The sequence below is a fragment of the Podarcis bocagei genome, assembly GCF_964188305.1.
Source record: "Podarcis bocagei genome assembly, chromosome: 13".
Taxonomy (NCBI): Eukaryota; Metazoa; Chordata; class Lepidosauria; order Squamata; family Lacertidae; genus Podarcis; species Podarcis bocagei.
In genome coordinates, this window is record NC_138138.1 from 18,817,367 (window position 1) to 18,831,078 (window position 13,712).

General features: G+C 50.0%; 1 protein-coding gene across 2 annotated transcripts; it reads right to left on the reverse strand.

Annotated features, from left to right (window-relative positions):
- Nucleotides 1-20: 20 nt before the first annotated feature.
- On the reverse strand, nucleotides 21-10,296 carry LIN7B (lin-7 homolog B, crumbs cell polarity complex component). Of its 2 annotated transcripts, none has more exons than XM_081166935.1 (6): nucleotides 9,944-10,296; nucleotides 8,962-9,080; nucleotides 7,113-7,184; nucleotides 4,023-4,232; nucleotides 2,444-2,607; nucleotides 21-362 (listed from the first exon to the last, which is right to left on the reverse strand). In XM_081166935.1, the coding sequence occupies exons 1-6, from the start codon at nucleotides 9,972-9,974 to the stop codon at nucleotides 341-343; spliced, it is 618 nt and encodes a 205-aa protein (XP_081023061.1). In that variant the 5' UTR covers nucleotides 9,975-10,296; the 3' UTR covers nucleotides 21-340. The 2 variants fall into 2 exon arrangements, with proteins under 2 accessions (XP_081023061.1, XP_081023060.1); XM_081166934.1 differs by lacking the exon at nucleotides 9,944-10,296 and adding an exon at nucleotides 9,616-9,846.
- Between the last annotated feature and the right edge of the window lie 3,416 nt (nucleotides 10,297-13,712).

A 13,712-nucleotide genomic window follows, 5' to 3' on the forward strand; every position in this document is an offset into this window, starting at 1 on the left:
GCGGCATTATACGTGGGAGCTTTCAATTTTCCTCTAATTTTTTATAGCCCTGTACATCATAGGCAGCAAAGAAGAGGCTCTTGGGGGCTTTGCGGTACCTTCTTCAGTTTCACAAAGGGTAGGGACTCGCACAGATACACAGTCACTCACACAGAACATCTTTAAATAAGAGGATTGTGGAGAATAAATACTGTACATAGGAGCCCACCTCCTGGCAAAGAGGAGGAAGGCAGATAAATATGTCTCCTGCTATACAGATAAAACCATCGGGGAGGGTGCGGTGGGGTGGGGAAAAAAATCGCAGGCCAGCCCAAACAAACCAGATAGATAATGATGCAAATTATCCTCGGGACTCCAGAGATCTGAGGAAACAAAGAGAGACAGGAAATACCAACCGTGAGAGCAAGCAGGGAGGCAGGCAGCCACAAAAGAAGTTTTTCTTAAAAGTCTGAGAAAGAACTAATTTTTTTTTTACCATATGGTCATTCTAGTCACCGTATTTTTCGCTCCATAAGACGCACCTGACCATAAGACCATCCCAGGCTCTGCTCAGCACTCCCTTTCACGAGCTGTGTGGAGCGTGTGTGCGGCGCTTGCAGGCTTTTCCCCGCGGAGGGAGAAGGGCAGCCCGTCAGTACCTCCTCGGGGAAAAGCCCCCAAGAGCCACACACACACGCCACGCGGCTCGTGAAAGGGAGCGCGGCTCTTGGGCGCTTTTCCGGGAGGTGGGGGAAGGGACCGAGGGGCTAAGTCAGAAGCTAGAACAGCAAGAGGGAGTGCTGCGCAGTGATCCCTCTCGCTGTTCTGGCTTCTGGGATAGCCGCGCAGCCTGCGTTCGCCCCATAAGACGCACACACATTCCCTCTTACTTTTCAGGAGGGAAAAGGTGCGTCTTATAGAGCGAAAAATATGGTAACTAAGAGGTAAGAGCAAGCTAGGATGTGATGATGGAAAGAGAGAGGCAGGAAGAGGTGGGTGACAAGAAAACCAGATCGATTGGTTTCTGAACAAAGGCAAAATAATGAGGAGGGGGAGCTACAGAGTTTGAATTGTTCATTTCCTCTGCTCCTTATACCACAACCATTTTTTGTAAGCTTGAAAATCATACATAACTATTAAAAGGGTTTAAGGTCCCTGGTTAACATTGCATAGTTATGATGCTGCCTCCTTGTGTTACGGTCGGTCAACTGCTTCAGCCAATTTCTGAAGACACCTCCTCCTCATCTCTGTCTGATCATTAAAGCCAATCATCTTCTGCATGTTATTGAGAAGCGAGGTGACAGGGAACCAGGCAGAGGGCCTTCTCGGTAGTGGCGCCCGCCCTATGGAACACCCTCCCACCAGATGTCAAGAAATAAACAGCTATCTGACTTTTAGAAGACATCTGAAAGCAGCCCTGTTTAGGGAAGTTTTTAATTTTGATGTTTTATCGTGTTCTTAATATTCTGTTGGGAGCCGCCCAGAGTGGCTGGGTATAAATAATAAATAATTAATATTAATATTGTTATCATTATTATCATGCTTTATTGCATTTATGTACTTTCTACTTATGTTGTCAGTACTTTGTATTGATCGTTTTATTGTATTGCTTTTGGTAATTTGGGTTTGTTTGCTTTTTTAAGTTGCCATCCACTCCCTAGATATATTTAACATAAACGGCCCTAAATAAATTAATATTGAGGGTTCTGCACCTGGATTTCTCCTCTCTTCCGTGCCTGCCCTTTCACGTTGCCAACACCCAACTGTGTCATTTGCAAGACGCTCTCCCAGAAGCATCAAATATTGATCTCACTCCCTCTCTCTATAGGGACACACAGATGAATAGAATCCAGAGGGAAAGCATGTATTCCTTACCCCAGTTCTAGATAGCTGACACTGTCAGCCACCTGGCTTCAAGCTACCGTACTTTTCGCTCTATAAAACACACATTTCCCCCTCCAAAAGTTAAGGGGAAATGTATGTGCGTCTTATGGAGTGAATGCAGGCTCCTTGGCTTCAGCGATAGCAACGCGAAGCCTCCGAAGCGCAGAGGGAGTGTTCCTGCTGCGCTCCAGAGGCTTCGGGTTGCCTTCACTGAAGCCTGGAGAGCGAGAGGGGTCAGTGCGCACCGGGTTCCTTTCGCTGAAGGGTAGGTGCCCCTTCAGCTAAGGCACAGTGCCCCTTCAGCTAAGCGGGAGGAGAAATGGAAGGGGCTCCGTTTCTCCTGCCGCTTCGGTGAAGGGGCACTGCGCAGAGAGGGGGAGATTTCCCCCCCTTGTTCTCCCCCTCTAAAACAAGGTGCGTCCTATGGTCGGGTGCGTCCTATAGAGCGAAAAATACGGTACACCTGCTGCCATCTCACCTTCCAGGTGCGGCAGCCCCGCCCTCTTCTGCCCCTGGCCACCCAAACTATCCCCCGGAAGAACCGTTGCTTGGAAAGCCCTGTTTCCCGGCCCGCTCTTACGAGTAGCTGTTATGCTGCTGCCGGCGCCGCGCCGTCCGCATCTTCTCAAAGCGCGCCTCCATTTCTTCAAGTACTTTGGGAGTGTAGCGCACAACCAGCTTCACGGTACCCTGGGCTGCTTTCAGGAGCTCCACCGCCCGTTCGTGTTGCTCGCCCTCCACGCTCTGCAGGAAACAAGGAAGAAAAGCAACGCCACAAGAAAAATAAGTGCATTTCCTGATGCAAGACTCCACCTTTCACCGCCCATCGTCACTGCTGAGGTCCGTGAGAAGCAGCCGTCCCTGCCTCAAATGACGTATTTACGCAAGCGGGGCCAGCAGCAAAACGCTGCAGCGTGAAGCCAGCCCCGTTTTCCCTCTCCTTAAATGGCTCAGGACCACAACACCTCAAGGACTGCCAGTCTCCATAAGAACCTACCCAGACCCTGAGATCATCTTCCAAGGGCTCCATTGTGTGCCGCCTCCTCGAGAGGTCCGGAGGGTGGCAATACGAGAACGGGGCCTCCTCTGCAGTGGCTCCCCGTCTGTGGAATGCTCTCCCCAGGGAAGTTCGCCTGGCGCCTTCATTATACACCTTCAGGCGCCAAGCAAAAACGTTCCTCTTTAACCAGGCCTTTGGCTAACTGACATCCAATGCCCTTTTAAAATGTATTGTAGAGAGAGGATTATTGGTTTGTTTCTGCTCTTTTTATTACAGTGGTACCTCGGTTTTCAAACATAATCCATTCCAGAAGACTTCCGAGGCGTGTTCGAAAACAGAAACATTTACTTCTGGGTTTACGGAGTTCGAAAACCGAAATGTTCGTCAACGGAGATGTTCGAAAACCGAGGTACCACTATATTTCTTATTTTATTTTATTGCGATTTTATGTTGTGAACCACCCAGAGATCTATAGGTGTACAAATATAACAAATAATAAGAAAAAAACAACAACTATCAGCTGGAGTAAACCTCCAGATGAACAGCAGACATGGTTTTTTGGAAACCATGTAATTATGTATTAAAGGTAAAGGTAAAGGGACCCCTGACCATCAGGTTCAGTCGTGACCGACTCTGGGGTTGCAGTGCTCATCTTGCTTTACTGGCCGAGGGAGCCGGCGTACAGCTTCCGGGTCATGTGGCCAGCATGACTAAGCCGCTTCTGGCGAACCAGAGCAGCGCACGGAAACGTCCTTTACCTTCCCGCCAGAGCGGTACCTATTTATCTACTTGCACTTTGACGTGCTTTCGAACTGCTAGGGGGGCAGGAGCAGGGACCGAACAACGGGAGCTCACCCCGTCGCGGGGATTCGAACCACCGACCTTCTGATCGGCAAATCCTAGGCTCTGTGGTTTAACCCACAGCGCCACCCGCCTCCCAATTTTATGTATTATGTCTATATAAAATCAACAACACGTGTGCAACCACAAATAAAATCAGCCAATCAGCATTCCACAATTGACTGAGCACGCTCTGTACCACCTGAGTTGTTTTGGACCTCCACCCACCCCAACTGTTTCCGCTTCCTGCAAATCCGTATCCCGCTTCCATACACCCAAAAAGAAGCCTCTCGTATTGCCTGCCCCCCAATATACGCACCACGCCATTGACCGACAGCAACTGATCTCCTCGCTTGAGGCCCCCGTGGCGGTCAGCCACGCCCCCTGGGATGATGCGGGAGATGTAGATGGGAGAATTCTGCTCCTTGCCCCCCATGATGTTGAAGCCCAGGCCTTCGTCCGTCTTGGGCAGTTCCACCACCCGTGGGTGTGCGTGCCCTTCGCTCGCTGCGAAAGCAGCCACCGTCGCCTGGATATGGGGAGGAAGCAGAGAAGAGTCTGCACCAGTATTTAGGACTGTTTCGAAGACGTCTTTAAAAGTCAGTGAAGAAGAAGAAGAGTTTGGATTTGATATCCTGCCTTTCACTCCCTTTAAGGAGTCTCAAAGCGGCTAACTTTCTCCTTTCCCTTCCTCCCTCACAACAAACACTCTGTGAGGTGAGTGGGGCTGAGAGACTTCAAAGAAGTGTGACCGGCCCAAGGTCACCCAGCAGGTGCATGTGGAGGAGCGGAGACACGAACCCGGTTCCCCAGATTACGAGACTACCGCTCTTAACCACTACACCACACTGGCTCTTAACCACTACACCACAGTGGCAACATCCTTCCCCTCGTGCCTCAATTCCCTTGGGTTTTCATTTCCGACTCATCCCTCAACTAATCCTAATGGAAACTACAACTAATCCAGAATGCGGCAGCTAGACTGGTGACTGGGAGCAGCCGCCGGGACCACATAACACCGGTCCTGAGAGATCTGTATTGGCTCCCAGTACGTTTCCGAGCACAATTCAAAGTGTTGGTGCTGACCTTTAAAGCCCTAAACGGCCTCGGTCCTGTATACCTGAAGGAGCGTCTCCACCCCCATCGTTCAGCCCGGACACTGAGGTCCAGCTCCGAGGGCCTTCTGGCGGTTCCCTCATTGCGAGAAGTGAGGTTACAGGGAACCAGACAGAGGGCCTTCTCGGTAGTGGCGCCCGCCCTGTGGAACGCACTCCCATCAGATGTCAAGGAAATAACCAGCTATCTTATCTTTAAAAGACATCTGAAGGCAGCCCTGTTTAGGGAAGTTTTTAATATTTAATGCTGTATTGTTTTTAACGCTCAATTGGGAGCCGCCCAGAGTGGCTGGGGAAACTCAGCCAGATGGGCGGGGTATAAATAAATTATTATTATTATATCATATCATATATATGCTGGCTATCTCACTGGGTTCCCCCAGCCACTGTCAAATTACTCAAATTAACCTATGTGCATATTTCTACCCAGGGTTCTGCATACTCCATGCTAAGCATTAGTAAATAAATTCAGTGCCAAGATAAACTGAATTTTACAACCCCATATAAATTATGCAAATTGCTCAGCTGCCATGTCATCACTTATGTTGTAAGACTTATTCTTTCTTTCCTTTTTCAAGTTACTGGGGTAGGCGCTGCACAGGGCCCTGAAGCCTCACTTCCAATAACTGGAAAACGTATTAGTCCCCAAACTTTCAAGCATATATTTGGGGTTATAAGGACTAGAAACTTGGTTTTTTTAAAAAGAAATGAAAGCAGAGAATCTCAGAAATTAGATTTTGAAACTACAGTAACATTCTGTGTTCCCCCTCTGCCCCCTACAAAACTGTGACACACATACAGTCTTGTAGTCCCCATCCCTTCCTCCTCCCTCCTCCTCCTCTTTTCCTTTCGTGCCATGCCTTTTAGACTGTAAACTTGCACACACAGGGACAACCTACTTTCCTATTGCTTTTACTCATCTTATGCAAGCCGCTTTAGAACACTACCAAGCAGAAGAGCACAGGCAGACCACTTTACAAACAGCCCATTTCTAGCGATTTTCACATCACATTTTAAATACAGATATTAGTTCTAAGGAAGCGCCATTCAGTTGACCACCCTGTTTCCAGCACAGGGCATCCAGGTGCCTCAGGGAAGCCAAAAGCAAGGCAAAACAGCCCTCCCCTGCTGTTGTTCCCAGCAAACTGGTACCCTGAGAGGTATACAGCCTCCAGACCCAAAGGGTGCATATAGCCATTATGACTAATAGCCACTGAAAGTCTCTTTGCTTCCCGAGTTGGTCTAATCCCCTTCTAAAGCCGGACTAAGCTGTTTTTGCTGCTTGATGGCATCTTGCCCTCATCCCGGCCCCACGTCAAGGTGCTTGCAGCCAAATGCCGGTCAAGTTATTTTGACACCCGACGCACAAAAATCCCATGGGTACCTCTCCCTGGGTGTACAACCATCGCTTAGTAAATAATAGTTTTAAAAAGCCCAGCAAAACTAAATATCAGGTTGTTGTCCTTTCGTGACATTGAAAGTGAGCTGTCTGAGGCATCTGCCTCACTCTGTCTAATGAAAGGGCTGGCCCACAGCCTTTTAAGCCGTGTTAGAAACTCAGCTATATACGTTAGGCACCAAATGGCTCCTTAAACCAGGGTCACAGTCACCAAAACGGAATGGTTAGTTGATTTGGGGGCCAGGCAGCTCGGAAGCAGTATTTTTCAATACGACTTTGTGGTTGGTTCCTGAAATTCATTCCGATTGTGCAGATAAAATATAACGGATTGCATTCTACAGGATGTGCTGCTAGTGTGTGAAAACAGCCAAGATCCAAGGTTCACCAGGCAGGCATCTCCAGATGGTGGAGACATCAGGCACCATCCTGGCACCCGGGAAAGTCAGATGCAAAACGCGCCTGGCTAATTTCGAACATTGCTTTTAAGCTGTCTAGCACCATTACAGCAAATTCAGTAAGTTGAATGAAATATGAATTCTATGAAAAAGTCAAGAGAACTAGCAACTTCAGACCAAGTGTTGCACAAGAATTCTAAGGAACAGAATGATAAAAAAATATATAGTGCAGTTTCGAAACTTGCAGTTGAAACCAATGCTGTTTCAAAACCACTGGTTAAAATCAGTACAGCTTTGAAAGGTTCAGCCAGCCACCTCTGTTCAAAACGGCATCTGACTGGATCCAAACATAGACCAAAATCATATTCCTTGGTCATGCAAAATTTGGTTAAAATGTTTCAAGAGGAATCCCAACAAGCAGGCAAACAACTTCCCAAAATGCGTAGCAGATGGTGGGAACCTACACAACTGGAAGCAAAGCAACAGGTTTCTTCTCATACCTTAGCCGTGGCATGTGCCCGAATTTCAGCACTTCCCGTGATATCCAGTGTGTCATACAACTGCTCATAGACCTGTCCAGAAAAGAGACAATAAAGGGGGGGGGGGTCAGGGAGATTTGTACGCTGAGTCCAGAGTTGACACCATTTTGAACACAGATGCTAAGGAGGATACTTGAAAGAAGCATCCGCTGTGCAATGGGAATATGGGATGGACAGGAGATAAGAGGGCATGAAAGCAAGATGGGGGGCGGGGAGAGCAGGCAGAGCATCTCCTTTCATGGTGCTATGTTTCTATGATTCAATCCTCAGTACCTCCGAGTAGACATGAGAAATACCTCAGTACGAATCCCTGGCGAGCTGCTGCCTGCCAGTGTAAACAATAATGCTCTAGATGGGACCTATGGTCTGAGTAAATATATAAGGCTGCTTCCCTTCTTCTTAATACAGTGGTATCTCGGGTTACAGACGCTTCAGGTTACAGACTCTGCTAACCCAGAAATAGTACAGTGGATGCTCGGGTTGCGAACATGATCCATGCGGGATGCATGTTCGCAACCCGCAGCGGCAGGTCTGCACACACGTGAGTTGCAATTTGGTGCTTCTGTGCATGCGCAAAGCGCGATTTAGCACTTCTGCACATGTGCGACCGCCGAAACCTGGAAGTAACCTGTTCCAGTACTTCTGGGTCTGCAGTGGTACGAAACCCCAAAAAACGCAACCTGAAGTGTCTGTAACCCGAGGCATGACTGTAATGCTTTAGATGGGACCTATGGTCTGAGTAAATATATAAAGCTGCTTCCCTTCTTCCTGATACAGTGGTACCTCGGGTTACAGACGCTTCAGGTTACATACGCTTCAGGTTACAGATTATGCTAACCCAGAAATAGTACCTCGAGTTAAGAACTTTGCTTCAGGATGAGAACAGAAATTGCGCGTCAGCAGCGGGAGGCCCCATTAGCTAAAGTGGTACCTCAGGTTAAGAACAGTTTCAGGTTAAGAACGGACCTCCGGAATGAGTTAAGTTCTTAACCCAAGACTTTGAGGGGATACAGAAGGGATTAGGAGTGTTTAAAGGAGAGTCCAGACAGAGGCCACTTCAGACATTTTCCTGCGTGAGGCAGCAAGTGGTGTCAGCCTCCTCCTATGAAAGCCGCACAGTGCACCAAGGCCCATCAAGTTATTTCGTCACCTGAGGCAGAAAAATCCCACAAGCACCTCTTCCCTTCGCCTAACGTTAAAAGCGCAGATAATAATACAGCTAAGTAACTAATGATTTGAAGCTCTTTTTAGGAAACCTCAAATCAGCTCTCTGAGGCGAGCACCTAACAGTAGGGCCACCTTGGTTCAGAGGCGGAGTTAGGGAGTGTAAGTGGCTTGCCTGCACTGGGCGCTGCAAGAAATCATAAAAATCATGGAGTTGGAAGGGACCCTAAGGACTAACTAGTCCAACACCCTGAAATGCAGCTGTCCCATCCGGGCGTTAGGATCACAGTGCTCTAACCAACTGAGCTATCCAGGCACCAGCATGATGCAGAGCTGAAGGCAAGAGGCTAGATGCACCAGATTTTGGCGTTGTGCTGAAATCTGAAAGCCCCAAGTCTGCCACTGCCTGATTGCAAACATAGGACAAAGGTCGGGGGGACAGGGGAGTGACAAGAGGCCAGATGCGTGTGACACAGGTGCAACTGGCAGTGACAGGTGGGGGAAGTGGGTGACGAACTGGTATAGAGGAAGAAGGCCAGGCAAGGAGCGCGGGAAAGGAGAGGAGGCGAGGGGAGAGACGAAAGTATAAATGAAGAAAAGGAGAAGCGTCTGCCAAGGAAGGATCCAGGAAGAGTCGCTCGCTCACCTCCCTGATGGCCGAGCAGAATTTGCTCTGCAACACCCTCTGAAGGGCTTGGAGTTTCTGAGGCGGCACCTCCCCGCTGCGCTGCAGCCGCTCCAGCAGTTCAACCGCCCGTGCCACATCTGAGGAGAGGGAGAAGAGACGGCGGGGTTGTCAGCGGAGCGGGAGGAAGACCCGGGCCGCCTCGGGCGACGCGCCTCAGCCGCCCCGGCGAACATCGCCTCGCGCTTCGCTTGCGCTCTCGCCGCGCGTAAAGGAGAGCGCGCGAAAGCGAAGATCCGGGCGAGCTGCGAGGAAGCGGCGCCGATCTCCTCCTCAGCAGCCATGCCGAGCAAGGGAGGGAGGGAGAGGGGAAGGACCCACCCGCCACCTCCATCTTTCCGCGGGATCTCGCCTTCCCGCGCGCGCCCCGGCGATGCTCTCTTCCCTCCCCGCCATCCCCCTGGGACGCAGCGAGGGCGCACGGCTCTTGCTCGCTTTGGTGCGTCGGGGCTGGCGGATCCATCCGCCCCGATCCTCCTCCTCCTCCTCCTCCCTCCATATATGCGGGAATCTCCCCCTTCCAGCCACCCGCGGATCTCTCCCACTCCAGGCGCAGGAGATGCCCACCCCTCTCCAAGACCATGTCTCCCCTCCTCCACCGCCGGCGCAGCTTACCCCTCTCCAGCCCCAGAGGCTCGGCCAGCGCTGCCATCTTCGCTCTTGCGAAGCCCCACCGCCGCCTCTCGCACGTCAACGCGCGGAGAGCGGCGAGGGGAGGGAAGAGGGCTTTGCAACCTGATACGCCGCAGCCCTGCCCGCTGGGCTGCTGGTGCGCGTGTCTGCCGCGGCACGTGCGGAGGGCGCCCGGCCCCCTCCCGTGCACCGCTTAGGCCCGGCGGCCAGGAGATGCGCCCGGGCCGCGCCGCACAAACGCCCGAGCGAAGCAGCCCGAGGAGGAGCCATCATCCTGCGCGCGCCCTTTCCACCCCCTTCGCCTACGTACCGCGTCCGACCCGCAGCCGGTGGGGCACCATGGTGGACTGGCCAGGCGAGATCCTTGGTCGTTGCAGCAGCAGCGCGAGGCCGAGGGAGATCCGCTCACCGCTGCATCCCCTTCCACGCGTGCTCCCTCCCGTGTAGGATGCGCAGCGACTTCCTTTTCTCCACCCCCACCCCGCGAGAGTGCCTTACGCGGATGTTAGCATCGTTATTAAAGCGCATCGCAGGTGAATCAGCGCTTTGAACTTGCCACTTCTAGGCGCCTTTGAAGAATCGGACGCAACCCAACCTCCTTGCAGAAGTCCCGTGCCTTACGCACACGTTTATTACAGGTTTGGAAAGCCTTGAACAGGAAAATATCTTATACACGCTGGATTTCAATAGGATATATGGGAAGGTAGACGGCATCCAAGGTGGGCTGCATTGCAGAATTCAGGATGCAAGAGCCATTTCTCTTCCCCACTGAATCATGCAGATCCCACGGGTTGAACTGCTATCACTATCTATTGCACAAGATGGATGTGAAGATCAAATGGAGGCGGCAATCATGTTTACCAGAATTAGCTCCCTGGATAATTTTTATTTAACAAAATTTTCTGCTCGATTGTAAGGAAACCATTTACCCACAGTGCCTCCATCTTGCCAGGGTTCAAGTTCAGCTTATTTTCACTCATTCATCCCATCAGTGCATCCAGGTACTGACTGGTCCAGGGCCTGCAAGGCCTCCTGATATAGATGTTATGGAGAAACAGGGCTGAGTGGAAGATATTGTGAAGAGCGCTAAAAGGACCTCTCCAAACTGGGGGAATGGGCAGTAGCATGACAAATGCAATTCAATGTGACATAAGGCAATTCATGTCACATAAACATTTCTGGGGTGACTGACCAGGAACGAGGCCTTGGATAGCTTGATGAAGATGTTGATCCATTGGCAGCTGTGAATAAGCTAATTCCACATCAGGAATCATTAGGACAGGAATTGAAAAATAAAACTGCTGATATTAAAGAAAGCTATGGTGTGGCATTTGGAATACAGTGTACAGTTCTGGTCATCTCACAATATTGTAGAACTGGAGGTGGTCCAGAAAAGAGCAACCAAAATGATCAGGGGTGGAGCAGTTCCCTTATGAGGGAAAGTTGCAGTGTTTGGAGAGGTAAGAAGTGACATGATTGAGATTTACAAATTCATGCATGGCATGGAGGAAGTGTATAGTGAAGTTTTTCTTCCTCTCTGCAGTGGCCATCCAATGCAGCTGAATGTTTAAAGATTATGGGCAGACAAAAGAAAGTACTTCTCTGCACAGTGCAGTTAAACTGTGGAACTCACTGCTGCAGGAGGCAGCGATGGCCAACTTGGAAGAGCGTTAAATAAACTTATGTTGGCTATGCTCTGCCTCCAGAAGCAATATCACTTGCTGGAAATAATACTAATACCCCACATTTCTGGCTGGGTTTCTCCAGGCACTGCAGGTGGCTACTGTAAGAACTGACCCAACATCCTTGCAGAGAAATTGCCACTACTAGTCCAAATCTTCGGAGGTAAAGACTCCATCAAGGGTGTGCCCTTCCAAACCTTCGAATGCTGGACCAGTGACAATTTGAGACAGCCCCATGGTTGTCATGTGACCATGAGGTCCTAAACTGGCCCAGCAGCAGCATCCACATAGATACTGAAGTCATCCAGGACTATTGTCCTATGATCCTCTTAACACCATGTTAGAGACCACCTCTGCCAGTTTGGTTAGGGATGCCACTGGGCAACAGGGTGGCCAGTAGACCAGCAGCACCCCCAATTTGTCTTTCGAGCCCACCACCAGATGCAGACCTCTAAGACCACCCCAAGAGGTATTCTGGTAAAGGAGATGGTGCTTCTATGGTAGCCAACACACATGACCCAGTCCAGACTGGTATTGTATTGAGTACCCAGATGGGCACAGCTGAGTCAGGTCAGTGGCGCCCAGTGCACCCCCTTCACCCGCAATTAAGTCATGGAGGAGCATGGTCCTATTGTGGCATTCATTTATAAGACCACCAAACCAGAGGAGCCAGTAACCTCTGAAGGAGTAGGAAGACTGCAACAGGGGGCCATCTCCGTCCCAGATGGTGGTCAACCCTTCCACTCCAACTATACCTTCCCTGGCCCACCACCACTGAAACTGGGGCATCTTCTCAACTCCCTGCTATCTGCCGACCCGGATACAACTTAGTGCCATCATTAAGTGTCACCTACACAGCTGGCAGATTAGGCCGCAGGCCAAGTAGAAAGTGCATGCCACACTCCTCTTTGCCTCAATCAAGGGGAACCTGACAAACAAAAATTCCCTTCCTCCAGGCTATCACCATGTCATGGGCCTGTCTCCTGCAATGCTTGACCTACAATTCCCTCTCTTGACTGACGGGTGCGTGCCCCTTTACCTCCCCAAAGGCAGCAACCCCACCACAGTCAACTCTGCCAGACGTGTCAAGTCTGCTGCTACAGTAAGGCAGGCTCTGGACCACCCCCATGCCTTAGCTGATAGGCAGTCAGTCAACATTCAAGGAGTACCACTTGCAATCAGCACCCACTTTAAGCTGCAAGCAGGTATCTAACAGGACAAACCGATGCAAGGCAAACTCTCTCTTGGTAGCTGGGTGAGTAGATCAGGCAGGGGGCATGGAAGTTCCAAACAACCCCTCCCTGCGTAGTCCCCCTGCAGATCTGCTCTCATGAGATACAATTTTTTAAAAAATGAAAAATGATATTAAATATACACAGTGGTACCTCGGGTTACATACGCTTCAGGTTACACACTCCACTAACCCAGAAATAGGTTAAGAACTTTGATTCAGGATAAGAGCAGAAATCGGACTCCAGCGGCATGGCATCAGCAGGAGGCCCCATTAGCTAAAGTGGTGCTTCAGGTTAAGAACAGTTTCAGGTTAAGTACGGACCTCCGGAACGAATTAAGTACTTAACCCGAGGTACCACTGTATATATATATATTAGTCTGCTTGTGGGATTTTCATATGGGATAAAAATGTTCTCTAGCAAAGCATTCAATTTTTCTCCAACAAATGAGCCTGCCATGGTGGCAGGCTTCCCACACAAGAGAAAAATAGCATGGTAAACAGCTCAGACACAGACCAGCAGATGGGGCTTCTAAGCAAGAGTTCCACAGCCCATGCTCATAGCCTACATTTCTCCCACACACTCTGCTACTGTTCCAGGCATCCTTACGCAATTCTCTACTCCAGTACCAGTTTGGGCTAGCAGCTGTATGCAGCTTGCCTCCTTGCCAAATTCTGCTTGTAGGAGCCTGCCCTCCTATTAAATTAAGCTGCAGCAGAGATGCAGTACGTGAAGGATGAGCCATGAAAATGTCCACTTCTCTAAACAAATGATATTCAGACCCTGCAAGAAAAGTAGGCCCCTGCTGAAGAATCATAAAAGGTATTTCTTAATACCTCCACCTCAGCCTAACCATTCTATTTGTAGAAATATTTCATATTCAGGAGAGGTGGTAGCAAGGGCACCAAAAGCCTTCGATTCTGCTCGTCTAGTGTAATCTACTCATCACCAAAGCTTTCAGCCGCCACCTCTAGCCCTTACTGCCAAGCCACGACTCCAGCTTCTGAGCTGCCAGTGCTGGCAGGGTTATGTGTACACTACGGTTTCCTAGGAATCTCAGCTTTCATATGACTAAAACAGGATTCAGGGCCTTACCAACACAGCTTCAAAGGCATACTTGAAAGTGAATGGAGCAATACAGTGGCACCTCGGGTTAAGAACTTAA

Excerpts from the sequence above, each read along its gene's own strand:
- LIN7B (XM_081166934.1), bottom strand. The coding sequence starts at position 9,652 with ATGGCAGCGCTGGCCGAGCCTCTGGGGCTGGAGAGGG. Across the intron at positions 9,081-9,615 it reads GCCTCTGGGGCTGGAGAGGG|ATGTGGCACGGGCGGTTGAA; the intron begins GTAAGCTGCGCC and ends CCCTCTCCTCAG. Across the intron at positions 4,233-7,112 it reads GGGCACATGCCACGGCTAAG|GCGACGGTGGCTGCTTTCGC; the intron begins GTATGAGAAGAA and ends CCCCATATCCAG.